The 27,147-nt window shown below is 49.7% G+C and overlaps 1 protein-coding gene across 6 annotated transcripts in view; it reads left to right on the top strand.

Moving 5' to 3' along the window:
- Window positions 1-6,802: 6,802 nt before the first annotated feature.
- rab3gap1 (RAB3 GTPase activating protein subunit 1) overlaps window positions 6,803-27,147 on the top strand; it is a 108,281-nt gene continuing 87,936 nt past the window's right edge. For 3 of the 6 annotated variants that reach the window (XM_038789893.1, XM_038789897.1, XM_038789894.1), the window contains exons 1-6: window positions 6,803-6,875; window positions 6,989-7,044; window positions 12,179-12,254; window positions 12,672-12,807; window positions 13,143-13,239; window positions 15,277-15,396. In XM_038789893.1, the coding sequence (XP_038645821.1) occupies window positions 6,858-6,875; window positions 6,989-7,044; window positions 12,179-12,254; window positions 12,672-12,807; window positions 13,143-13,239; window positions 15,277-15,396 (503 nt within the window). In that variant the 5' untranslated portion in view covers window positions 6,803-6,857. The remainder of the gene's footprint in view (window positions 6,876-6,988; window positions 7,045-12,178; window positions 12,255-12,671; window positions 12,808-13,142; window positions 13,240-15,276; window positions 15,397-27,147) is intronic. The other 3 variants (XM_038789895.1, XM_038789896.1, XM_038789898.1) reach the window with 1 other exon arrangement.

Below are 27,147 nucleotides of genomic sequence, written 5' to 3' on the forward strand. Positions count from 1 at the left end.
CGCCATCTGCTACGCCGCTTGACGCGTATGATTAATATGGACAGCCATCGCGGGGCCGCCCCAGCACCTCCGACCACGCCGCCGGCTACCCGCAGCTCGGCGCGGTAACCCTGGACCAGTCACAACCCAAGCAACTTCGGAGCTCCATGATGGCCGTCCGGGATAACGGGCACGAGACGCCTTGCCTCTTCGACCCTGGGAGCATAGAGAGCTTCATTCACCCTGACATGGTAAGACGCTGCTCGCTCCCACATTTTCCGGTGCAACAAACCATCTCCCTCGCCTCTAGGTCGCACTACTGCAACCCAAGCAATACAGGGCACTGAGTACGCTAACTTTAAAATATATATGCTCCCAGACCTCTACGCTCCTCTTCTATTGGGACTCGACTTCCAATGTAACCTCAGGAGCCTAACCCTGAAGTTCGGGGGGCCCCTACCCCCACTCACCATATGCAGTCTCGCGACCCTAAAAGTCGACCCTTCCCCTCTCTTTGCAAACCTCACTGCCCACTGCAAGCCAGTCGCCACCAGAAGCAGGCAGTATAGCATACAGGACAGGACGTTCATTAGGTCTAGGGTCCAGCGTCTCTTGCGGGAGGGTGTCATCGAGGCCAGCAATAGCCCCTGGAGAGCTCAGGTGGTGGTTGTCAAGACTGTGGAAAAGTTCCGGATGGTGGTTGATTACAGCCAAACCATTAACCGGTATACACAACTCGATACGTACCCGCTTCCCCGGATTGCAGACATGGTAAACCAGATCGCACACTACCGGGTGTTCTCCACGGTGGATCTGAAGTCTGCATACCACCAGCTCCCAATCCGCCCGGAGGGCCGCCACTACACGGATTTTGAGGCAGACGGCCGCCTTTTCCATTTCTTCCGGGTCCCCTTTGGCGTCACGAATGGGGTTTTGGTGTTCCAAAGAGCAATGGACCGAATGGTGGACCAGTACGGACTGCGGGCCACATTTCCGTACTTGGACAATGTCACCATCTGCGGCCATGATCAGCAGGACCACGACGCCAACCTCCGCCGATTTCTCCAAACCGCCCAAACCCTCAATCTCACTTACAACACGGAGAAATGCGTTTTCCGCACAACCAGACTAGCTATCCTCGGCTACGTCGTGGAGAACGGGGTCTTAGGGCCCGACCCTGACCGTATGCGCCCCCTCCTGCAACTCCCTCTCCCTCACTGTGCTAAGGCCCAGAGGAGGTGCCTTGGGTTCTTTTCATACTATGCCCAGTGGGTCCCCAATTATGCGGACAAAGCCCGCCCACTAATCAAGGCCGCCATCTTCCCACTGGCAACTGAGGCCTGCCAGGCCTTGTAGCCCTCTAAAATGGACACCAGTCTACAAAATGGAGAACTGCTAAGACTGCAGGGAAAAACAGCCATAGTAAGGACAAACAGCTTGCAGAAGCTTTCAACAGTGAGACACTCGTAAAAACCGGTTTCAAGGCAGGTGCAGAGACTCAGCCAAAGGTGCAAATAGGAAAGCGATCTGCATACTAATGAGATGATACCGGCCAGCCCAGATACAATAGACACATTTAAGTATCGATTGATACTTTCTATAGCTACCCAGCCAGAATGGCGCCAGAGAACCCAGGTCAATGACCCCTAGGAACCGCCCCCGCCATCGAGGAACGACTCCAGGATAGGGGATTTCGAATGATATTGATTGGGAAAGACCCAATCGATACCTAGCAGGTGAAAGAGCCCGCCCCAAGGGGCACGGACCTCTAGGACCTATAAAAAGAAGGTCAAGCACATGATTCGGTCTGTTTCTTCCAGACGTATTCCGGCCTAGGCTGTTGCATCCTGACTCCGACCCCAGCCTCCAGATCCTGTCTTTCATCACCGGCCGTTGAGCATCAGCCATCTTTAAGTAAGTGCCAAAACAACGATCGCTACGTGACCCAGGCATTGCTTATACTCTTGCCGACTATTAGTGAACAGAAGGTGCAGTCCAGAAAGGAACAAAGGCCTTATCCCCTGACCTTGCTGGTTCCTACTTAGATAATATTTAGTTGTTTAATAGTAGAAATAAGTATTAGTCTTTTAGCGTGTGCATGAGTATTTATTATATCTGTTATAATAAACACTAATTGTTTAGACTTACTGATCGGTGTTAAGACTTATTGCTTTGAACTTGACCTTGATAACTTGTGACGGTGTCTCTGTTACGGCACCTGGCGACTCCTGAGCATAGATACAGATACAGAGCCAAACCAGTGTTAAGCACATGTCCTTTAAATGGAGGCGTGTTAATCACACTAACAGTAGAACGAGCAACAGCCTTCAGCGGCATCAAGGCGGACATCGCCAAAGCTGCGATGCGTGCGGTGGACGAGTCCGTCCCCTTCCAGGTGGAGAGCGACGCATCAGAGGTCGCTCTCGCCGCCACCCTCAACCAAGCAGGCAGACCGGTAGCATTCTTTTCACCACCTCTGAAATTCGACACTCCTCGGTCGAAAAAGAAGCCCAAGCCATCGTGGAAGCCGTGCGGCACTGGAGGCACTACCTCATGGGTAGGAGGTTTCCCCTCGTCACCGACCAACGATCGGTAGCCTTCACGTTTGACAATACGCAGCGGGGCAAAATCAAGAACGATATGATCTTGAGGTGGAGGATCGAACTCTCCACCTATAACTACGATATAGTATATCGTCCTGGGAAGCTCAACGAGCCCCCAGATGCCCTGTCCCGCAGCACATGCGACAGCGTGCAAGATGACCGACTACGGGCTATCCACGATGACCTCTGACACCCGGGGGTCACCCGGCTCGTCCATTATATCAAGGCCCGCCAGCTGCCCTACTCCACCGAGGAGGTCAGAGCTATGACCAGGGACTGCCAAATCTGTGCTGAGTGTAAACCGCACTTCTATCGACCGGATAAGGCCCACCTGGTAAAGGCATCCCAGCCCTTTGAACGCCTCAGTATCAATTTCAAAGGGCCCCTCCCCTCCAATAACCGCAATACATATTTCCTCAACATCATAGATGAGTTCTCCCGCTTCCCATTTGCAATCCCCTGCCTCGATATGACCACGTCCACTGTCATTAGAGCCCTGCTTGTGTCTTCACCCTGTTTGGTTTCCCCAGTTATGTCCACAGTGACCGGGGCTCGTCGTTCATGAGCGATGAACTGCGTCAGTACCTGCTCAGTAACGGCATTGCCTCGAGGAGGACTACCAGTTATAACCCCTGGGGAAACGGGCAGGTGGAGAGGGAGAACGCGATGGTCTGGAAGGCGGTCCTACTGACCCTGCGGTCCAGGAATCTCCCAGTTTCTCACTGGCAGGAGGTCCTCCCCGATGCGCTCCACTCTATTAGGTCCTTCCTTTGCACGGCCACGAACGAGACTCCTCATGACCGCTGGTTTGTTTTCCCTAGGGGAGTTACCTCAGGGGCCTCGCTTCCGTCCTGGCTGAAGACACTGGGACCAGTCCTCCTCAGAAAACACGTCAGGAGCCATAAGACCGACCCTCTGGTAGAGAGGGTCCACCTCCTGCACTCCAACCCCCAGTATGCTCATGTTGAACACCCCGATGGCCGACAAGATACCGTCTCCCTCCGGGACCTGGTGCCCGCAGGCTCCACCACCACCACCACCTCAGTCCCCCCACTATATCCCGCCCAACCTACCATGTCCAGCGCCCCCGCACCTATATGGCTCCCGCGCCCCCGCCCCTATATGGCACCCGTGCTCTCTCCCGCCCGCCACACCGGTCCACAGGAATGAAGCTCCAGAAGAGACGCTCCAGGAGTCCACGCCTGTGCCCGCACCGGCCCCACTTCCGATGCCAGCACGGATGAGACCCGACACCCGGACCAGCAGCAACACCAGTGCTTCGGCGATCGCAGCGCACAATCCATGCGCCAGATTGGCTGAATTTATGAGCCCGTCGCCCCTGCCGGACTTCATTTTTTTAACAGGGGGTGAATGTGGTGAATGTATAGTACTAGTAATTCACCAGTGTATTAGCATCATGTTCTGCCATTGTGTTATAGCTATGTTATGTTGTTGACCTTGTGGGCTCCACCTATGGGCCATTGTGTGGCTTCACCCACAGGGGGATATGTTGGGGCATGTACGGGCTCCGCCCATGGCTTCTCCCCTTGAAAGGAAGTATAAAGAGCAGTTGACCTGTAGGCGGATCACAGTATTGTACCAGTCGCAGGCAGGCACTGTTCTAAGCTGATTAAAACCTCGGTTTACTTCTACTCGTGTCTTTGAGTGAATTGATGGTCGCATCAAGCGGCCTGATGAGGTGCCTGACGGGCAGGGGTCCCGAATCGGGCAAGATGGCACTGCCCACGAGCCGCACATGTCGTGGGGGAGGCAAGATGATGGCGCCCTGAGGCTGCATGTGTCGTGAGGAAGGCAAGAGGGCGGCGCACATTGGTCTTGGGTGGAACAAGATGGCGGCGCCCACGGGCCGCACGTGTTGCGAGTCGAGCAAGATGGCGGTGTCCACTGGCCGCACGTGGTCCGAGGAGTGGAAGATGGCGGCGCCCACTGGCCGCATGTGGGGGGTGCCAGGACAATAACGGCGATTGAGCGGGCCTGGCACACTGCCGCGAAATGTCCCTTCTTGCCACAAGCCTTGCAGAGGGCGCTCTGCGCTGGGCAGCGCTGTCGGGGGTGTTTTGACTGCCCACAGAAGTAGCATTTGGGCCTCCCGGGATTGGTTGGCTGCCACGTGGCACAGGCGTAGGGCTGGCTAAGGGCAGTCGCTGATGGGGTCCACGATGGGGCGCTCATCTGCGGCGTCCACGATGCACAGGAGGGGTGGGCCGCGCGGTTGGGGGCATAGGCCTGAATGTTGCGTGATGCGATCATAAGTGAGAGCGCTAGTTTTTTCGTCGCCGCGACGTCAAGCGTGGCCCTTCTAGGAGGCGCTGGCGGACATAGTCAGACCCTATGCCCGTAACAAATGAGTCTCTCATCAGCAAATTCGAGTGTTCCGTGGCCGAAACGGCCTCACAGTCACAGTCTCTAACTAGGGCGAGAAGGGCGCGCCAGAAATTTTCCACCGACTCACCGGGAAGATGGCACCGCGTGGAGAGGCAGTGTCTGGCGTAGATTTTGTTAGTCCGCTGAGCGTAGCTTTCCTTCACTAGCGCCATGGCCTCTGCGTAGGTTGGCACGTTCTGGACGAGTGGAAAGACGTTGGAGCTCAGCCGTGTGTAAAGGATCTGGAGCTTCTGTGCTTTTGGATGGTGCCTGGCGCAGACCCGATGTACGCATCGAAACAGGCTAGCCAATGTTCAAAGTCCTTTTTGGTGTTGTCTGCTTGAGGATGCAGCTGCAGGTGATCCGGCTTGATGCGGAGGCCCATCTCTGAAAACTCAGTGTAATAAATTGATGCACTATCAATTACGCAAAGACGAGAATAGGATGTAATCGAGGCTTTATTACACTGAGATGTGTGGCCTCCTACAGCAGCTGATGAAATGGCTGCTGAAGGGGGAGCACACATATTTATACTCCGCCTACTAGGCGGAGCCAGCAGACAGGGGTCTAGCCCCGTACCTGTAGTACAGGGGCTTTACTGTAAAGCACCTATAATAACATCCTCTATATACAATATATATATCAGTGGTGACTACCACAGATTTTATTCAATGTGGACTTTTTGAAATTGACTTTAAAAATTGGACAAACTGCAGGGCTATGGGTCGTGTGCAGGAAGATGTAATTAGAAAGGGCACCGGGTGCTTTTGGGTTGGCATGGACAAGATATGCCTGTCGTTCTAGCATTGGTATAGCCCTGCCTTCAGCTGCTGAGGCTCCTCGCTCTAGTGTTTGTTCCCTCCCTAAGGGCGCGATTCTCCCATATGGGGAGAAATCGTAAGGCTGGCGTCAAATCCGGGCGGGTTTGACGCCTGCCCCCCCTTCCCGACCGGGAACCGATTCTGGTCCCCGGTCGGGGCTAGCATCCCGACGCCGTAAACTCTGGCATCGTGGGCTTAACGAATTTCGTTAAGCCCGCTTGCCAGAGTTAGCGCTGGCTGACGCGTCATATGACGTCAGCCGCGCACGCGCGGATTGGAAGACTCCAACCCGCGCATGCGCGGATGACGTCATCGCGCATTTGCGCGAAACCCGCGCATGCGCGGGCCGGGATGCCCCTCAGCCGCCCCGCGAATGGATACTGCGGGGCGGCGGAAGGACAAAGAGTGCGCGGGCATCGGGCCCGCTGCCCACGATCGGTGCCCACCGATCGCGGGCCCATGGCACCCTTGGCACAGCCGTGGTACTGCTGTGCCAATCGGTGCCATGGTTTTAAAAATCGACAGTTTACGGCCGTTTTTACGAACGGCCGGACCAGGTGTGTTTGCCGTTCGTAAAAACAGCCGTAAAGGGCTGGGAACTCGGCCCATCCATCAGCTGAGAATCGCTGCCGGCTGTTAAAAAACGGCGGCAGCGATTCGTATCGGGAGTCGGGCGTGGGGGGGGGGGGGGGGAGAATAGCGGGAGGGCGTCGGAACAGCGTGGCCGTAAAATTTTACGAGCCACGCTATTCTCCGCACCGTCGGGAGTGCGGAGAATCGCGCCCCAAATCTCTCCACATCCCCCTTTCGAACAGCCCACTTCTGTGTCCAAACAGCAGCCCTATGGTATCCTTATCTGGTTAGCTGTCACATTTTGATTGCTAATACTCATGTGAAGCGTTTTGGGACGTTTTGTTGCGTTAAAGGCGATATATAAATGCAAGCAGCAGTACCCTGTTATTGTTCCTCAGCCCCCCCCTGCTCCCATGGATGGCTGATGTCTCTGCACCAGGAAGCAGGTCTCTCCACCCACAATGCACCGCAGACAAACAAACAAACAGACTTCAAGATGGCGGCGGACAGCGATGTGAGTGAGAGATCTTTACTTTCTGGGAAAATATACTGCTTGTCGTTGCAATTGGTCACTTGCCGATGTTTCTCACTCGCCCTGTCTTATTTTTTAAAAATTAATTTCCACAGCCGGAGTCGGAAGTGTTTGAAATCACGGATTTTACCACGGCGTCGGAGTGGGAGAGGTAGGGAGGGGGAAACCGTTGCGAACCGTTGATGTCCGGTGTTGGGAGCTCGAGCTCGCCCTCGAGCCGCATCCTCTCACCCGCGAGCGTCCTTCATACACACACACACGTCAGCGCTTTTTGGTGTTGACCATATTGTGGTAATTTAGTGACAGCTGTCAGGCACAGACACACGCCAACGCAAACTCCCGTGCTCCAGTATCTGTTTACTCAGGTTTGGGTGTGATGGAGACCCTCTAGTGAGCAACCAGCAAGTTTTTATTTCCATCCATTTCAGCAGGTTTCTTACCACAACTTTCAAAGCTATTAGCCACTAAAGGCATCTTCGGGACACCATCTTTTCGAGGTCAATTATTCAAGGTTCAAGGAGGGCGGCAGGGAAGCACTGGTTAACAATGTTGCTCCACAGCACCTGGTTTGATTCTTGGCTTGGGTCACTCTGTGCGGAGTCTGCACATTCATCCCGTGTCTGCGTGGGTTTCCTCTGGGTGCCCCGTTTTCCTCCCACAAATCCCGAAAGACCTGCTGTTAGGTTTAGCACAGTGGGCTAAATAGGTGCCTTTAATGCACAACAACGTTAGCAGTGCGGGTTCAATCGCTGCACCAGCCTCCCCGAACAGGAGTGTGACGACTAGGGGCTTTTCACAGTAATTTCATTGAAGCCTACTTGTGACAATAAGCGATTATCATTATTATTAGGTGAATTGGACATTCTGAATTCTCCCTCCGTGTACCCAGACAGGTGCCAGAGTGAGGCGACTAGGGGATTTTCACAGTAACATCATTGTAGTGTTAATGTAAGCCTACTTGTGACACTAATAAAAATTATTATTATAATTTAAAAATATATATATTTTTATTTTCCTCCTTTGTCACATTTTCTCCCAAATTTACACCCACCAACAATAAACACGAATCAGTAATGAATGCAATGTCAATCCCCATATCAATAACAACAATCCCATCCTCTCACCAAATCCCAAACAGCAGCCCGCATGTTAACATAAACAAATAACAAAAAGGAATCTGGAATCACCCGGAGTCACCATTAACACATGCACTCGTGCACTCCAATGTTCGATGTAATCCAATTCTCGAATTCAGAATATCTAATTCACCTAATAATAATAATGAATAGTGCCCATCAATTGTCGAAATCCTCCATCCTTTCCCTCAGTTCAAATATGACCTTCTCAAGTGTCAAGAATTCCAGCAGGTCTCCCCGCCACGCCAGAGCAAAGGTTAATCTCCATTCCAACAGGATCCGCCTTTGGACGATCAACGAGGTGAAGGCTACAACATCTGTCTCTTCACCCCTTTCCAACCCTGGCTGATCCAACACCCCAAACATGGCCTCCCGAGGGCCTGGGTCCAGTTTCACGTGCACCACTTTAGAGATTACCCGAAAAACCTCCTTCCAGTAATCCTTCAGCTTTGGACAGGACCAAAACATATGAATGTGATTTGCGCCCCCTGCCCCGTAATGTTGACACACATCTTCTACTCAAAGAGCCGGCTCATCCTCGCCCTTGTGACGTGTGCTCTATATACCACCGATAGCTGTATCAGCCCCAACCTCGTGCACGAGGTGGAGGCGTTCACCCTCCGGAACACCTCACACCAGAACCCCTCCTCCATACCTTCTCCCAACTCTTCCTCCCACTTTGCCTTGATCCCATCCAGCGGTGCCTTCTCCTCTATCAAAATAGCCCCGTAAACCGCCGACACTACCCCATTCTTCAGCACCTCCTCCAGCACTGTGGAGACTGGCTTTACCTGGAAGCTCTGTATCTCCTTTCTGGCAAAGTCTCGAACCTGCATGTATTTAAATATTTCCCCCTGCGCCAGCCTATACTTCGCTCTGAGCTCCTTCAATCCTGCAAACCGATCCCCAAAAAACAAATCTTTGTGTCCTAATTCATTTCTCCTCCCATCCCTGAAAATTTCCGTTCCACTTCCCTGGCTAAAATCTATGGTTCCCCCGAATCGGCATTTCCCTTGACCCTGCCCCTACCTGAAGTGCTGGGGAAGCTGCCTCCAAATTCTCAACAAAGCTATTACTAATGGACTCCCTGAGTATTTCACCGGGGCCGTCGGGAGCGGGCTTGTTACTCGTGCCTTCAATCCCAACCCCCTACACAAACTCTCCTCCATTCTGACCCACTGGGAGTCAACCCTTCTGACCCAGCTCCGTACCTTCTCAACACATTCGCCGCCCAGTAGTAATACATCAGGTTTGGAAGACCCTAACCCCCTGCCTGTCTTCCTCGCTGTAGGAGCACCTTTCTAATTCTGTCTACCTTCCCATCCCATATGAACAAGGTAATCATCCCTTCAATCTCTCTAAAAAATATCTTTGTCAGGAAAATCGGCAGGCATTGTAAAATAAACAGAAATCGCGGCAACACGTTCATTTTAGCCACCTGTACCCGACCCGCCACTGACAGGGAGACCATCCCACCTTGCCAGATCAGCTTTCACCCATCCCACCAAACTGGAAATGTACCTACAGACACCCCCCAATCCCGAGCAACTTGCACACACCCAGGTATTTAAATTGAGTCCCTGCCCTACGAAATGGCAGCTTACTCCGACTGAGACACCACAAAATATTCACTCTTGTCTAGATTTAAGACCCAGTCACCCGCAGCAGCTCCAGTATTCCCCCTATTGACACACTCAGTGATTATTATCTAAATTTAGAGTACCCGATTATTTTTTTCCAATTAAGAGACAATTTAGCGTGGCCAATCTGCACACCCTGCACATCTTTGGGTTGTGGGGGTGAAACCCACGCAGACACGGGGAGAATGTGCAAACTTCACACGGACAGTGACCCAGGGCCGGGATTCAAACCCAGGTCCTCAGCGCCGTAGGCAGCAATGCTAACCACTGTGCCACCGTGCTGCCCAGTGATTATTATAATAAGTAATTTAGACGTTTTGTAATGTGTTGCACGTGAAATTGTGTTTTGCCATTGCAGCCTTATGAAGTAGCTCGTCCGACATCATGATACATTTAGAAGTTAAATAACCTATATATCATTTCTGCTGGTTAACACTTGAGAGGCTAAAATGAGGCTTATCATGTATCTGTAGAAATGCTTGGAAGCTGGTTTGTAGAAAGTATTTTTTTTTCTTGATTTGAAGCAATCTCGGACAATTCACAGTATAGTAGTTACTTTTGGAGTATAGCAATTTCCATTTTATTGTAACCTGTTTCGTCTGGAATCAGTAAAACTACAGAAATGTGCCATTTTCCACTGTTTGTTTTCATCAGAGTGAAGTTCATTGATTGGGTTGCTATAGTGGAAGAAACAAAAATCAGTTATAATTTTGTACAACTTATAAACTAATGAACAATACATTTATAAGATTGTGCATTCAGTTGCAATTAACTTGCAGATAGCATGCATTTGACAACTGAAATATCTTTTTATTGTGCTTATCTTTAAAAAATTTCAACTCGATAATAGCACTGCACTAATGCATGGAAAAATTGTGATGACATAAACACAGACTGAGTTAGTTGCAAATCCACCATAAAATCATGAGTAAAGACAAAATATTTTGTGAAGAATGTTCATTGCTTGGAAACTAGTGTGCCCCAAATTTTGTGTAAAAAGCTAAAATGCTTAGTCTGACACTTAGGTTCGAAAATACCTTACTGTGGTTTAGCAAGGGGAGGGGGAGAAAGAGGGAGTCTTTGGACAGTCTTTCTCAAAAGGAAGTGGAAGCAGAGTCTGTGAATATTTTTAAGGCAAAGGTACGTAGATTCTTACAAGCAAAGGGCTGAAAGGTTATCCGGGTAGGCAGGAGATTGCAACCAGATCAGCCATGACCCTATTGAATGGCAGAGTAGGTTCGAGGGCCCAAGTGGTCTTGCTTCTGATTTGTTTTTGTTTGGAGAGCATTTTCTAATGGCTGGTTCACAGCATCATCATCAGCACTAGTATTGGGCTGGTTTAGCACAGTGGGCTAAACAGCTGGCTTGTAAAGCAGAACAAGGTCAGCAGTGCAGGTTCAATTCCCGTACCTGCCTTCCCGAACAGATGCCGGAATGTGGGGCTTTTCACAGTAACTTCATTTGAAGCTTACTTGTGACAATAAGTGATTTTCTTTCATTTCATTTCAATGGGGAGTTGTTTGTCTCTCTCTTCCCTTTCAACTCTAGAGAAAAGAGAGAGGAATGTGAGGCTGTTTTATCCCTCTTCTTCCCTCTGCCAATCTGACCATTTTTTGAGGGGATGTATTCTTTAATTAGTAACTCACTTGAAAACTAGTTAGAGTCAACTGAGCTGTGATGGGCTGATACAAGTAACAGGCCACCACTTGAATACCAAACTTGTAGGTTACTCCTTTTATATCTCAAGTTCTTTTTTATGAATGAAATGTAAATGATCTCAGAATGCAAATTTAACAATATAAAACAGTAAAGTGAAAAGTTAATATTCTAAAATCAGATTGCTCAACTTAAGCAACCTTGAATGAGTAAATGAGCCATGTTAAATACAGAAGGTTAATTGAATCTGATAAAGGTGAAGCACTTATGTTTTTTGAGTTTCTGTCTTTTGAGTTAACCGAGGTTGTACGGAAGAAAACTGCTTAGCGTAAAATAATTTTGTTATTTCCGTTTTTATTGCTGTGGCCAAATGAGTTTCTGTTGTAGCTTTTTTAATGAAGGTTTCCAGTAGTGATTTAACTTGTGTTGGAAAAACAATGGTCTGTTAGAAAAGCAATGAACTGTGCAGTTAAAATTATGCCCTTTGGAAGTTCTATGCTAGTTTGTCTTTCAAAGAATAGTTGCACAAATTACTTATTTTATACATGAAAGTTCCAAAATTATAATGTTTCACAAGAGGCAAAAATATATCATCTGTAAAATGCATAAGTAATGCCATTGCTTTGAATGGAATGGGGAATTTCCAGCAACTTTGGGACAATCCAGAAGAAATTTAAAAATGGCTATTTCAGTCATGAAGAATTAAACTTATCCTTGGAATACAGCAACTTTTTTATATTTTTACTTTGTTTCTAGATTGAAATCTATAATATATATGTAAATCATAACATCTTGAAGGTTTTGTTTTAGGATTGAGTAGTTATTTCAACATCATGCATTTTAATATCTTTAGATTTGTGTCAAAAATCGAAGAAGTGCTGAACAATTGGAAACTGATTGGAAGAACTGCAAAAAAACCTTTGGAAAAGGTCTGTTTTACTAAAGACATCTGTATCGTTCAGTTACGTGCAGTGTTGCTTGTTTTTTTAAAATCAAAGAACTGTGTAACAAATAAAATGGCTTGGAATAAAGGCAATATAAATACTTTGCAAGAGAGTTGATTATATTCTCCACCAATATTTTTATTGGATTTATTTGTGACCATCTATAAAATATCTTCCAGCATGATTCGTACAGGGAGAAAGCATGTTTCAGCATTGGAATAATTGACACTGGCCAGTGGCTACATTACCCATGTCCATTGAATAATCATTTCAACCCTGGGTATTTGGGTCTTTGGCAGGGGCCTAGTGTAAACTTGCTTTTAAACTTATGTTTTGATTCTTCATATACCTATTTAAAATGACTTCTGTAAAGCTATAGTGTTGCATTTTTTGATTTTACAGGGTGAATTAACTTCTGGCGTGTGGGAGGAGAAGTCTGATGAGATTTCTTTTGCAGACTATAAATTCAGTATAACGCATCATTATCTCAAACAAGAAGCTTTAACTGATAAAGAAATTAAAGCAGAGTCTGAAGAAGGTATGACTGGCTACCTGTTTTGATTTTACACTTTTAAAGTTGCATCAGAGGAGAATTAAAGGATTTGAGTTGTATAATGTACTTCTGAAGGTTTTGAGTTGGAATAAATTTGATATTTTTTGATTCTTTAAAATATATATATAAAAGTGGAGTCTTTTGGATCCAAAACTTAAATGTTCATTAGTGGTTTGGATGTGACAAATTGGTCTCCTTCACAATCCTATCCAGTTAATTACCAATATTTATGATTCTACATGGTTGAAGGAATTTGTTTCTTCTGTGGAAGAATTCTATTTTGTGCTTTTCTTATAAAATACCTATTTCTTTCTTAAAAGGAAATTATATTTTAACAGATGCTCTTCCTGAAGCAATGCAAGATTTACTGTCCATGAACAATGATTTTCCACCCAGAGCTCATTGTCTTGTCAGATGGTAGGTATGCTCTCAACATAATTTATTTGTGTGCAATTGGCGATTTTATATGAAACTGAAACAACACATACTTCAGCCCACAAAAATTTAGAATTTATTGTTCTGTAGTGCATAATAGGAAAGATATTATGTATATTTGGGGGCTGTAAGCAAATACCAACCAATTTAGAGCTCTGATGCAGTATAACAGCTTATTAATGAAGCATCACTGTTGCTAGTTTTACCTTGAAGCTGTAGTGCCTTTCGAAGTGTGAGTACATTTGTGTAAATTTAAGGGAAGACTTGAGAGTGTACTTTCAAATATTTTCCATCTCCCTAACCTTTTAAAAGATAAATTGATTATCCATGCAGGGTGTTATAGGTGTCATCAGTGCAGTTAACTTATCCACATCTATGGAGTCTTGTCAGCTTGGTAATATAAGTTATCTTGAATGCCTATGAGGTGCTCGTTGACAATGAAATTGATGGGACTGCTTTGGATGACTATCACCAAAGGGCTAGGGGCTGCTTAGCACAGGGCTAAATCGCTGGCTTTGAAAGCAGACCAAGCAGGCCAGCAGCACGGTTCGATTCCCGTAACAGCCTCCCCGAACAGGCGCCGGAATGTGGCGACTAGGGGCTTTTCACAGTAACTTCATTGAAGCCTACTCGTGACAATGAGCGATTTTCATTTTCATTTCATTTTCACCATACCATTGGAACAACTTGGGAGCACAATGTTGAAATGATGAACCCCCTCTGGGAGAAGAAACCATGGAAAATTTGCACATTTTGAATGGGTGGAAGATAGCATTGACTTGGTGATTTGTTTAGTCATTTAAATTGAGTTAATCGTGAATTTTGATGTAAATATTTCCAGAGTTGGGTAGACTGAGGTAAGGTGCAGATTAACCATGATCTGATTGGGTTACAGAGCAGATTCGAGGTGCTGAATGGAGAAATCTATTAGCTTTCCATAAAGGAACTGAAGAAAGCTATTTGGCACAACACACCTCCTTGGAACGACACAGTGGTTAGCACAGCTGCCTCAGTGCCAGTGACCCGGGCTGAATTCGAGCCTCGGGTGACTGTGTGAAGTTTGCACTTTCTCCCTGTGTCTATTTGGGTTTCCTCCGGGTGCTCCGGTTTCTCCCACAGTACAAAGATGTGCAGGTTAGGTGGATTGGCCATGATTAATTGCCCCTTAGTGTCCAAAAGGTTAGGTGGGGGTTAAGGGGATGGGATTGGGGGGGGGGTCTGACCCTCGGTACCCTTTCAAAGGGTTGGTGCAGACGTGATGGGCCGAATGGCCTCCTTCTGTACTGTAGTGATTCTATGATTTTCAGGGATCTGCTGCACCTACCTGCTTCCCACATTTTGTTCAGTTCTCTATAGAAATTCATTAATTTTTCTTTTGAACCCAATAGCCTTTATTGGCAACCTACTCAGTGAGTCTCTTAGCCTTTGGGTTAAAAAGTTGCACTGCCCTCCCTTCTTCTTATTTTCTAATGTTATGTGCCCTGCCACTTGAACCTTTCACCATAATGAGTAATATTTTGTCTGTAAATCAATTTGACCTGTTTACTCTTTAATTTTGGAAATTCAAAGCTTGGTACTTTAGCTTTTTCAAAATAAAACAAGCCCAACTTCTTTTCACCATTGTTTGTGTTTTTAATAAATGTATGATCATTTTTGTTGCTTCCCTTTGTTTCTCCTTGAGGGCAATAATATTCTCACACCTCAAAGGCAATAATATTCTTGCAATTTGATCAAGAGAGTTGCCAACAATATGCCAGATTGGATTTGACTAATGCCTTGTTCAGCAAAATTACCACTTTTGATTTACAGTCTGTCATCCTGGGAAGCCTGGTTTAAGAAAAGCATGGTTTTCAAACGGTGCTTAGATAAGTAAGGACTTTTGATTTTGAAAGAAGTTCTCTTAAGAACTTAAAAGATAAATCTGTAGGGGTTAGTGGACTTGTATCTTGTCATTAATGTTGAAATTGATGAATAGTGATCAATAGCAAATTCATCACCTTCAGTTGTTTCTTATCCTAGGTATGGTTTACGTGAGTTTGTGGTAATTTCTCCAGCAGCAAGTAGTGATGCGGTCATCAGTGAATCGAAATGCAACATTCTACTAAGCTCCATTTCTATTGCATTGGGAAATACTGGTTGGTAGGTAAATGTTTGAAAATGCTAGATGGACTGTATCAGATATTCACACATGGGACACTGAAGGAGAGACTTTCGAACTTGGTGATCAAATAACTTGGAATTGCTATGGATTTTATTTCCACTTTTGTTTCTTTTCTCTTTCCTAAAACAATCCTTCAGTACTCCTTGACCTCCTTGCTCTTATGACTCCTAGGCCAACACTGCAGTGGTGGCATCCGCCTGGGGCAAGAGGTCAGACCCATGATAGGAGAACTCCGAAGTGTGGTTCAGCCCCTGAGGACCATGGCTGAGGGCTTCAACTGCATGGTGCAGACAATGGCAGGTCTCCAGGACTGACAGCATTAGATGAGGTTGAGGCTTCTGCAGCTCACTCCAGCTATACCTCCATTCCATGGAGTGACCTAGGGACCCATGAGCATGGAGGGAGGAGGATCTGCTGGAGCATATCCAAGGGCCTTCCACCCAGGAGACCCTGGGAGTGACCTGCCGGTCTGAATCCCCCATTCCTGAGACCGGTGCAACTCGGGTACAGTAGGCATAACTGGGTGACATGGCAACACCAGTGCCACTCAAAAGTAGGCCTTGTCCGCCCCCAAGTGTTCCTTCACGTAAACTCTCCAACTTATGCCACCCCTTTGACCTTGCCCTCGTGGTAGCACAGTGGTTAGCACTATGGCTTCACAGCACCAGGGTCCCAGGATTGATTCCTGGGTTGGGCCATTGTCTGTCCGGAGTCTGCACGCTCTCCCTGTGTCTGCCTGGGGTTTCCTCATGGTGCTCGGTTTCCTCCCACAAGTCCTGAAAGACGTGCTGTTAGGTGATTTGGAAATTCTGAATTCCCCCTCAGTGTACCGAACAGGCACTAGTGTGGCGACTAAGGGATTTTTACAGTAACTTAATTGCAGTGTTAATGTAATCCTACTGGTTGCACTAATCAAGATTATTATTATTATTATATCAATCTGTGACCACGTCCTTGTGTCACACTCTATCCACATTCTCATACCAAGCTCCAAAACTTACCATCACCTCTATCCGGCCTTTGGAAAAAAATATCAACCCTCATTCACATACGAGAGAATTTTCAACATTCCAACTGCCGAGCTGTTGGCCCTACATTCACCATAATGGGCTGATTTTTTTCATTTGGGGACGTGGGGGGCATACTGCTTACCCTCATGAAAAACACCCTTTTACCACAACTTGAGGCAGTGTCAGGTAACCTAACCTGACACTGAACCTAATCCACAAGCCTCAATTTTGTTAACCAGCTTTTTATGTGGTAGTTTGTCAGATGGTTTCTTAAAATCATATGGTGAACATACATGCCCTTCCTCAACCTTTTATTACTGCATCAAAAACATCAATTAGTCAAACGTTATTTCACATTTACAAATCTGTGCCCTTTCTCCTTGATTAGCTCAATTCTCTCCAAGGTGATTGAAATTGGATAGAGACTTCAAAGAAACGAATTTGCAGAGCTAAGGAAATAGAGCAGTGGACTGGGACTGATTGGATTGCTGTATAGGGAGCTAGCATAGACTCAATGGACTGAAAATAGCTGCCACTTGTACCTTTTTATGGCTTTCAAGTGTCTGTTAATTTTTTTCACAGATTATTGTTTCTAAAACCTTACCCCCAATTGATGTTACACTGACCACACTGTGCTGGGAATATTCTTGTACCTTTTCTTGAACAAGGGTGTCACATTTGTCACTTTCCAATCCTCTGGCACCTTCCCTTTATCATAGAATCAACAGTGCTGAAGGAGGCCATTCGGCCCATCGAGTCTGCACCGGCCCTTAAAAAGAGCACCCTACTGAAGCCCAAGTATCTACCCTATCTCCGTAACCCCCACTGAACTTTTTTGGACACTATAAGGGCAATTTAGCATGGCCAATCCACTTAACCCACACATCTTTGGACTGTGGGAGGAAACCGGAGCACCCGGAGGAAACCTACGCAGACACGCGGAGAATGTGCGAACTCCGCACAGACAGTGATCCAGGCAGAAATCGAACCCTGGAGCTGTGAAGCAACTGTGCTAACCACTATGCTACCGTGCTGCACAAGCATGGAACCTGGCTTGATAGATCTTTTTTGAAAAGAAATGTGGCAGGTCTTATCTAAGGATGATTGAAAATGATGGCGACCCATCTGCTATCAGCACCTGCTCTTCCTTTAACAATCTGGCTTACAGGCCATATAAGCAATGCTTGATGCATAAGAACCATTGTAGCGCTCCAAGCTTCGGAAGAATAAGCAGTATGCAGCTTATGACTTTAGTTGGCCACTTTTAAAGTTCTTTCATGGGCTGTGGGAATAACTGGCAAGGCAGCATTTGTTGCCCCATCCCTTGCCCTTGAACTGAGTGGCTTGCTGGGCCATTTTAGAGGGCAGTTAAGTGTCAACCACATTGTTGTGGGTCTGAGGTCACATGTCGGCCAAATTGGGTAAGGGTGGCAGATTTTCTTCCCTAAAATAGGTATTTGTGAACCAGATGGGTTTTTATACGAATTGATAAAAGCTTCATGGTCATCGTTACTGAGACGAGTTTTCTGGTTTTTTTCATTCCAGAATTGTTGAATTGAATTTAACTTCCACCAGCTGCCATGGTGAGATTTAAACCCATGTCCTGGGCCATTAGCCTGGGCCACTGGATTACTGGCCCGTGACATTACCACTACGCCACCATCTCTCCTTAAATGAGGCAGCGTGCTTTTTCTGTCATCTGCTACACAGCAAGGATACCAAAATTGTAGCCCGTGTGAACTCTGGCCATCAATACTTGGTCAGCTTGTCTGTCCTTTTCAGATTTTATGGAAATTTAGCCAGACCGTTGCATACTGGTTGACAATTTTGAAATAAGAACATCCAAGTTCGGTTATCACTGTTTTGGGATTTATTCAAGCTAATGGCAGCATGGATTTGGTCTATAGTACCTTTTGACGCTTCCCAAAGTACAGATATGAAGCCCATGTAGACAAAACGTTTGGAATATCAATGTGCCAGAGTACATGTCATTTTCAGCTCTAGGCCAATACACAGTTTGTTGCATCTTTTGTTCTCGTGTATCCTAATATTACTGTGAAATCACATGATTCTAGCTTTAATGATGTTTTTTCTAATGGAGATTTTGACCAACAAGATAAAGAACAGTTTGAGGAAACTGGTTAAACAAGGATTTTGTTGAATATTGCAGGATGCTCTCAAATCACCTCCGCTACTAATTGAACTATATTGAAAGTGATGCTCATAATCAGTTCAAGTCCAAATCCCCATCTAATTAAAAATCATTGAGAATTGGACAATTCCTAATTGATGCATTGGGCCAGGACTCTGTTTCTATTATTCCAGTCCACTTTGATGTGTATCTTGTTTGTGACATAATTGGCATTAACAAATGTATTATAATATTGTTATAAGATATTGCAAGTAAAATACCAGTTTAGAGATATTGGGCCAAACTTTACTGGAGATGGGTGCGGGATTCTCCCAGCCCCGTGCCGGGCTGGAGACTCCCTGCGGCCCGATGCCGGCACGCGATTCTCCGCAGAGAATTGGCTTTGGTGTGGCGCCAATACTCTACGCAGCCGGGCCGCCGATTATCAGGCCCGGATGGGCTGAGCGGCCGCTCTAAAAAGGCAGAGACCCGCCGGTGCCGTCCACAACTGGTCGCAGCCGGCGGGGTCCTCTGATGGGGCCTGGCCCGCGATCGGGGCCCACCGATCGGCGGGCCGGCCTCTGGCTGGGGGCTTCCTTTCCTATGCGCCGGCCCCTGTAGCCCTGCACCATGTTGCGTCAGGGGCGGCACGTTGAAGGAGGCCATTGCGCATGCCCGTGTTGGCGCCGGCGCCACTGCACATGTCCTTGTTGGCACCGGCTCAACTGCGTATGCATGGATCCCGCGGCGCACATTTCACACCGGGATCTGCAGCTGGAGTGGCGCGAACCACTCCAGCGCCCGTGCTGGCCCCCTGTAGGGGCTAGAATTAAACGTGTCTCCCCCCCCCCCCCCCCCCCGGGTTGCTGCTGCTACTGCCCCAGTACCCTATCGTTGAGCCAGAAAGTCGAGGAAAGGTTGCCACCGTTTAAAGAACCCTTGCACCGATCCTCTCAGGGCGAATTTGACCTTCTCAAGCTTAATGAAGCCCGCCATGTCATTGATCCAGGTCTCCACGCTTGGGGGCCTCGCATCCTTCCATTGTAGCAAAATCCTTCGCCGGGCTACTAGGGACGCAAAGGCCAGCACACCGGCCTCTTTCGCCTCCTGCACTCCCGGCTCTACCCCAACCCCAAAGATCGCGAGTCCCCATCCTGGCTTGACCCTGGATCCCACCACCCTTGACACTGTCCTCGCCACCCCCTTCCAGAACTCCTCCAATGCCGGGCATGCCCAGAACATATGGGCATGGTTCGCTGGACTCCCCGAGCACCTGACACACCTGTTTTCACCCCCAAAGAACCTACTCATCCTCGTCCCAGTCATGTGGGCCCTATGCAGCACCTTGAATTGAATGAGGCTAATCCGCGCGCACGGGGAGGAAGAATTTACCCTCTCCAGGGCATCAGCCCATGTCCCATCTTCGATCTGTTCCCCCAGTTCCCCCTCCCACTTGGTTTTCAGCTCCTCTATTGACGCCTCTTCCACCTCCTGCATAAGCTTGTAGATATCGGATATCTTCGCCTCCCCGACCCAGACCCCCGAGAGCACCCTGTCACTCACCCCCCTCGTGGGGGAGCTCAGGGAATCACTCCACCTGCCGTTTAGCAAATGCCTTTACCTGCAGATATCTAAACATGTTTCCCGGCGGGAGCCCAAATCTCTCCTACAACTCCCCCAGGCTCGCAAACCTTCCGTCGATAAACAGGTCCCTCAGCTGTCTAATGCCCGCTCTATACCATCCCTGAAATCCCCCATCCATGTTCCCCGGGACGAACCTATGGGTCCCCCTTAACGGAGCCTCCATCGAGCCCCCCACTTCTCCCCTATGTCGCCTCCACTGCCCCCAAATCTTGAGGGTAGCCGCCACCACCGGACTCGTGGTATACCTCGTGGGAGGGAGCGGCCACGGCGCCGTTACCAGGGCCCCCAGGCTTGTATCCCCACAGGATAGCAAATGTGGTCCCTTTGTTCAAGAAGGGGAGTAGAGATAACCCCGGTAACTATAGGCCGGTGAGCCTAACATCTGTGGTGGGTAAAGTCTTGGAGAGGATTATAAAAGATACGATTTATAATCATCTAGATAGGAATAATATGATTAGGGATAGTCAGCATGGTTTTGTGAAGGGTAGGTCATGCCTCACAAACCTTATCGAGTTCTTTGAGAAGGTGACTGAACAGGTGGACGAGGGTAAAGCAGTTGATGTGGTGTATATGGATTTCAGTAAAGCGTTTGATAAGGTTCCCCACGGTCGGCTATTGCAGAAAATACGGAGGCTGGGGATTGAGGGTGATTTAGAGATGTGGATCAGAAATTGGCTAGTTGAAAGAAAACAGAGAGTGGTGGTTGATGGGAAATGTTCAGAATGGAGTTCAGTTACGAGTGGCGTACCACAAGGATCTGTTCTGGGGCCGTTGCTGTTTGTCATTTTTATAAATGACCTAGAGGAGGGAGCAGAAGGATGGGTAAGTAAATTTGCAGACGACACTAAAGTCGGTGGAGTTGTAGACAGTGCGGAAGGATGTTGCAGGTTACAGAGGGACATAGATAAGCTGCAGAGCTGGGCTGAGAGGTGGCAAATGGAGTTTAATGTGGAGAAGTGTGAGGTGATTCACTTTGGAAAGAATAACAGGAATGCAGAATATTTGGCTAATGGTAAAATTCTTGGTAGAGTGGATGAGCAGAGGGATCTCGGTGTCCATGTACATAGATCCCTGAAAGTTGCCACCCAGGTTGATAGGGTTGTGAAGAAGGCCTATGGTGTGATGGCCTTTATTGGTAGAGGGATTGAGTTCCGGAGCCATGAGGTCATGTTGCAGTTGTACAAAACTCTAGTACGGCCGCATTTGGAGTATTGCGTACAGTTCTGGTCGCCTCATTATAGGAAGGACGTGGAAGCTTTGGAACGGGTGCAGAGGAGATTTACCAAGATGTTGCCTGGTATGGAGGGAAAATCTTATGAGGAAAGGCTGATGGACTTGAGGTTGTTTTCGTTAGAGAGAAGAAGGTTAAGAGGTGACCTAATAGAGGCATACAAAATGATCAGAGGGTTAGATAGGGTGGACAGCGAGAGCCTTCTCCCGCGGATGGAGGTGGCTATCACGAGGGGACATAGCCTTAAATTGAGGGGTAATAGATATAGGACAGAGGTCAGAAGTGGGTTTTTTACGCAAAGAGTGGTGAGGCCGTGGAATGCCCTACCTGCAACAGTAGTGAACTCGCCAACATTGAGGGCATTTAAAAGTTTATTGGATAAGCATATGGATGATAAGGGCATAGTGTAGGTTAGATGGCCTTTAGTTTTTTTTCCATGTCGGTGCAACATTGAGGGCCAAAGGGCCTGTACTGCGCTGTATTGTCCTATGTTCTATGACGCTCTCTCCATCCATTTCCATGCTGCCCCCTCCCCCTCCATCACCCACTTACGCACCATCGACACGTTGGCCGCCCAGTAGTACCCCGAGAGGTTGGGCAACGCCAGCCCCCCCCCATCTCTACTCCGCTCCAAGAAGACCCTCTTCACCCTCGGGGTGCCATGCGCCCAAACAAATCCCATGATGCTGCTGGTCACCCTTTTAAAAAAGGCCCTAGGGATAAAGATGGGCAAGCACTGCAAGAGGAACAAGAACCTCGGGAGAACCGGTATTTTGACGGATTGCACTCTGCCCGCCAGCGATAGCGGCACCGTGTCCCGCCTTTTAAATTCCTCCTCCATCTGTTCCACTAGTCTGGTGAAGTTAAGCTTATGAAGAGCCCCCCAACTCCTGGCCACCTGCACCCCCAGGTACCTAAAACTCTTCACTGTCCTCCTGAAGGGGAGCCTCCCAATTCCCTCCTCCTGATCTCCCGGGTGCACTACAAATACCTCGCTCTTTCCTAAGTTTAGCTTATAGCCCGAGAAGCTCCCAAATTCCGCTAACAGCTCCATCACCCCCGGCATTCCCCCCTCTGGGTCCGCCACATATAACAGCAGGTCGTCCGCATACAGCGATACCCGGTGCTCCTCCCCACCCCGCACCAGACCCCTCCATTTCCCTGACTCCCTCAACGCCATGGCCAGCGGTTCAATCGCCAGTGCAAAGAGCAGGGGTGACAGGGGGACCCCTGCCTGGTCCCACGATAGAGCCTAAAATACTCCGATCTCCTTCCATTTGTGACTACACTCGCCATCGGCGCCGCGTAAAGCAGCCTCACCCATTTGATGAATCCCTCCCCAAATCCAAACCTCTCCAGCACCTCCCACAGGAACCCCCAATCAACTCTATCAAACGCTTTCTCTGCGCCCAGCGCCACCACTATCTCCGCCTCCCCCTCCACTTCCGGCATCATGATAACTTTGAGCAGTCTCCGCACATTCGTGTTGAGCTGCCGCCCCTTGACAAATCCTGTCTGATCTTCATGAATTACCTCTGGCACACAATCCTCTATCCTGGTAGCCAGGATCTTCGCCAGCAACTTAGCGTCTACGTTAAGGAGCGAGATAGGCCTATATGATCCGCACTGCAAGGGGTCCTTATCCCGTTTTAGAATCAAAGAGATCAGTGCCCGCGACATCGTCGGGGGCAAAGCCCCCCCCTCCTACGCCTCATTGAAAGTTCGCACCAGCAGGGGACCCACCAGGTCCGCATATTTTTTGTAAAATTCTGCCGAGAACCCGTCCGGCCCCAGGGCCTTACCTGACTGCATTTGCCCGATCCCCCTGACTAGCTCCTCCAACTCTATCGGCGCCCCCAGCCCCTCTACCAGCCTCTCATGAACCCTTGGGAAACATAGCCTATTCATGAAGCTCTCCATCCCCTCTCTCCCCCTCGGAGGTTCCGACCTCCGAGGTACAATCCCTCGTTAAAGTCCCTAAAGACCCCGTTTACTTCTGTCCCCTTCTGCACTACATTTCCACCCCCATCCTTCACTCCCCCAATTTCCCTAGCCGCATCTCGCCTATGGAGCTGATGCGCCAACATCCTGCTCGCCTTCTCTCCATACTCATATCCTGCGCCCTCCTCCACTGTGTCTCCAGCTTTCTGGTGGTCAACAAGTCAAAATTGGCCTGCAACCTGCGCCGTTCTCCCAGCAACCCTTCCTCCGGTGCCTCCGCATCTCTCCTGTCCACCTCCAGAAGCTCTCCCACCAGTCTCTCCCTCTCCTTCCTCTCCCTCCTTTCCCTGTGGGCCCGGATGGAGATCAGCTCCCCCCGGATCACTGCTTTCAGAGCCTCCCAGACCATCCCCACCTGGACCTCCCCCGTATCATTGGTATCCAGATACCCCTCAATGCTTCTCCGAACCCTCTTACACACCACCTCCTCCGCCAGCATCCCCACATCCAGACGCCACAGCGGGCGCTGGTCCCGCGCCTCTCCCACCTCCAGATCAACCCAGTGCGGGGCATGGTCCGAAATCGCTATGGCCGAGTACTCGGCATCCTGCACCCTTGGAAGCAATCCCCTGCTCAGGACAAAAAAGTCTATCCTGGAATGAACCCTATGGACGTGCGAGAAAAAGGAATACTCCCGTGCTCTCGGTCTCCCAAACCTCCAGGTATCCACCCCTCCCATCTGGTCCATGTATCCCCTCAGCACTTTGGCCGCTGCCGGTCTCCTACCCATCCTTGAACTGGACCGGTCCAGTGTGGGATCCAGCACTGTGTTAAAATCTCCCCCCATGATCAGGCCCCCTGCCTCCAGGTCCGGGATGCGGCCCAACAATCTCCTCATGAAGCCAGCATTATCCCAATTCGGGGCATATACGTTCACCAGCACCATCTTCTCTCCCTGCAGCCTACCCCTCACCATGATATATCTGCCCCCCTCGTCCGACGCCGCCTCAAACGCCACCCTCTTCCCCACTAGAATCGCCAACCCCCGGTTCTTCGTGTCCAATCCTGAATGATAAACCTGCCCCACCCACCCCTTCCTCAGACGGACCTGGTCCGCCACCTTCAGGTGGGTCTCCTGGAGCATAGCCACGTCCGCCTTCAACCACCTTAGATGGGAGAAAACCCTGGTTCTCTTAACCGGCCCGTTCAGCCCCCTCACGTTCCAGGTAATCAGCCGGATCAGAGGGGAACCCACCCCCCTCCCCCGCCGACTAGCCATAGCTTGGCTGATGTTCGCCCCAGGCCAGCACACCCCGCTCGACCCGTTCTCCATGGCGATAGCGCCTCTCCTCTTTCCCCCCCCCGGCCCCCATCGGCTCCTTCCTAGTCGTTCCAGCAGCAACCCGGTACCCCCCCCCCCCCAAGGCTAGGACCCCTCCTAGCCGCGACGCATCCTCCATGGTACTTCCGTGAGTCAGCTGACTTCTGCTGACCCTGGCAGCTCCCGCCAAAACCTATCCCCTCCCGGCATGGGGTCGTCCCCCTCTTGCCACACCTCCTTGGCATTGCTGCAGCGCGTGAAAGATGACCCGTAGAGGCCCCGCCCCCACCGCAAGCTCCACCCTCCCGCCCCGCAGCGTGGGAAACCAGAGGCAAGCCCGCGCTTTCACACTGCCACACCCCACCCTTCTGACGCAGTTCCCCAAAATCCAGTTTCCCCTTAATCCTCAGCCCCGTACAGAAGAGAACATATAGAACACCAACCCCCAACACTCCCCACCTAACCCACAACCATGCGCAACAAACAAACCCACCCGTAAACAGAGCAAACAGAAAACCAGCATACATAACACACATGTTGAAGTTAAAAAAGTTGAAACAGTTGGAACATAACAGCCACAGCGGAAACAACGCCGGCCAAAGTATGTCCCCAGGCCCTAGTTCGAGTCCAGCTTCTCCGCCTGTACAAAGGCCCACGCCTCCTCCGGGGACTCGAAGTAATGGTGCCGGTCCTTGTATGTCACCCACAGGCGCGCAGGCTGCAGCATTCCAAACCTGACCTGCTGAGCATGAAGCACCGCCTTCATCCGGTTGAACCCGGCCTGCCGCTTAGCCACCTCCGCACTCCAGTTCTGGTAGATCCTCACTACTGAATTCTCCCATTTACTGCTCCTCTCTTTCTTGGCCCAGCGCAGCACACACTCCCGGTCACTGAATCGGTGGAACCGCACCAGCACCGCCCTCGGGGGCTCACCTGCCTTGGGCCTCCTGGCCATCACTCTGTGCGCTCCCTCGAGCTCCAGGGGTAAATGGAAGGACCCCGCTCCCATCAGCGAGCTCAACATCGTGGTCACATACGCCGGGAGATCCGACCCCTCCAGCCCCTCCGCCAGGCCCAGGATCCTCAGATTCTTTCGCCTCGTGCGAACGTCCAGCTCCTCCAAGCGGTCCTGCCACTTTTTATGAAGTGCCTCGTGCAACTCCACTTTCCCCACGAGGACCACGGCCTCCTCCTCTCTTTCAATGGCCTGCCGCTGCAACTCCCGAATAGACTCCTCCTGGGCCGCCTGGGTCCCAAGCAGCTTGGTCGTAGTTGCATTCATGGAGTCCAGCAGCTCAGCCTTCAGCTCAGCAAAACAACGCAGGAGCGAGGCCTGTTGCTCCTGCGCCCACTTCCACCAGTCCTCGGGTGTTGCACCGGCCGCCATTTTCTTTTTCTTCCCCCGTTTTTTTGGGGGAGTTACTGCAGCCTTTTTCACCATATAGTGTGGAGCAAGTTCTTCCAGGCACCTTCCCCCACCGGGATGCGTAGAAACAGCGCCGTTTGGGGCCCTCGAAACGGCCCAAAAGTCCCTAAATAGCGGGAGCGCTGGCCGCCATTTTGTTTTTCTTCCCCCGTTTTTTTGGGGGAGTTACTGCAGCCTTTTTCTTCTTCCCACTCCGGGTGAGCACCATATAGTGTGGGGCAAGTTCTTCCAGGCACCTTCCCCCACCGGGAAGCGTAGAAACAGCGCCGTTTGGGGCCCTCGAAACGGCCCAAAAGTCCCTAAATAGCGGGAGCTGCCGAACGTGCGGCTTAGCTCCGCATAGCCGCAACCGGAACTGTTACTGGATTTTTAATGGCACTGTATTTAGTACAATTTTCTGGCCAACTGAATCTGCCCTGAAAAAATTTTTTTTGTAATCATAGAATGCTGTTAAATAATATTAAAAATAAAAAAAACAATGGGCGGGATTCGACGGCCTCCAATGGCGAACTCTTGTTCGGCGATCGGCTGGAGAAATCCCATTGACGCTGAAAGGGGGGGGGCGGGCGCCGCATTTGCGATGCTCTGCCACCTCCAAAATGCATGCGTATGGACGGCCTCAGGATGTCACCTGAGGTTCGCCCCTGATGGGCTGAGTTCCCAACAGTATGGGGCGCTCATGCAATTTTTTCTTCAGGAACCCGGCGTGGCGGCTGCGGACTGAGTCCAGCCCCGCCACAGTCGGGAGAGGGGGGTGGGTGGGTGTGTGTGTGTGTGTGGGGGGGGGGGGGGGGGTCCGCTAGCAGGGGGTGCTTGGGCAGGGGCATTGGTGGGGGGTGGTCCGGGGGGTGGCAAGCCTGGCCAAAGGGGGACACTATTTGGCAGGCCAGATCTGCGTGCGGCCGGTGCCATATTGCGCAGCGGGAGGCAGACTGCTGTCGTCTGGTGGTGAGATCTTCTGGCCTTGCCACTGTCAGTGGAATTTCCCATTGAATCCACCCCCCACCGCCAGGAAACCCACGGTA

The sequence above is a fragment of the Scyliorhinus canicula genome, chromosome 2 (genome assembly GCF_902713615.1).
Source record: "Scyliorhinus canicula chromosome 2, sScyCan1.1, whole genome shotgun sequence".
Classification (NCBI taxonomy): Eukaryota; Metazoa; Chordata; class Chondrichthyes; order Carcharhiniformes; family Scyliorhinidae; genus Scyliorhinus; species Scyliorhinus canicula.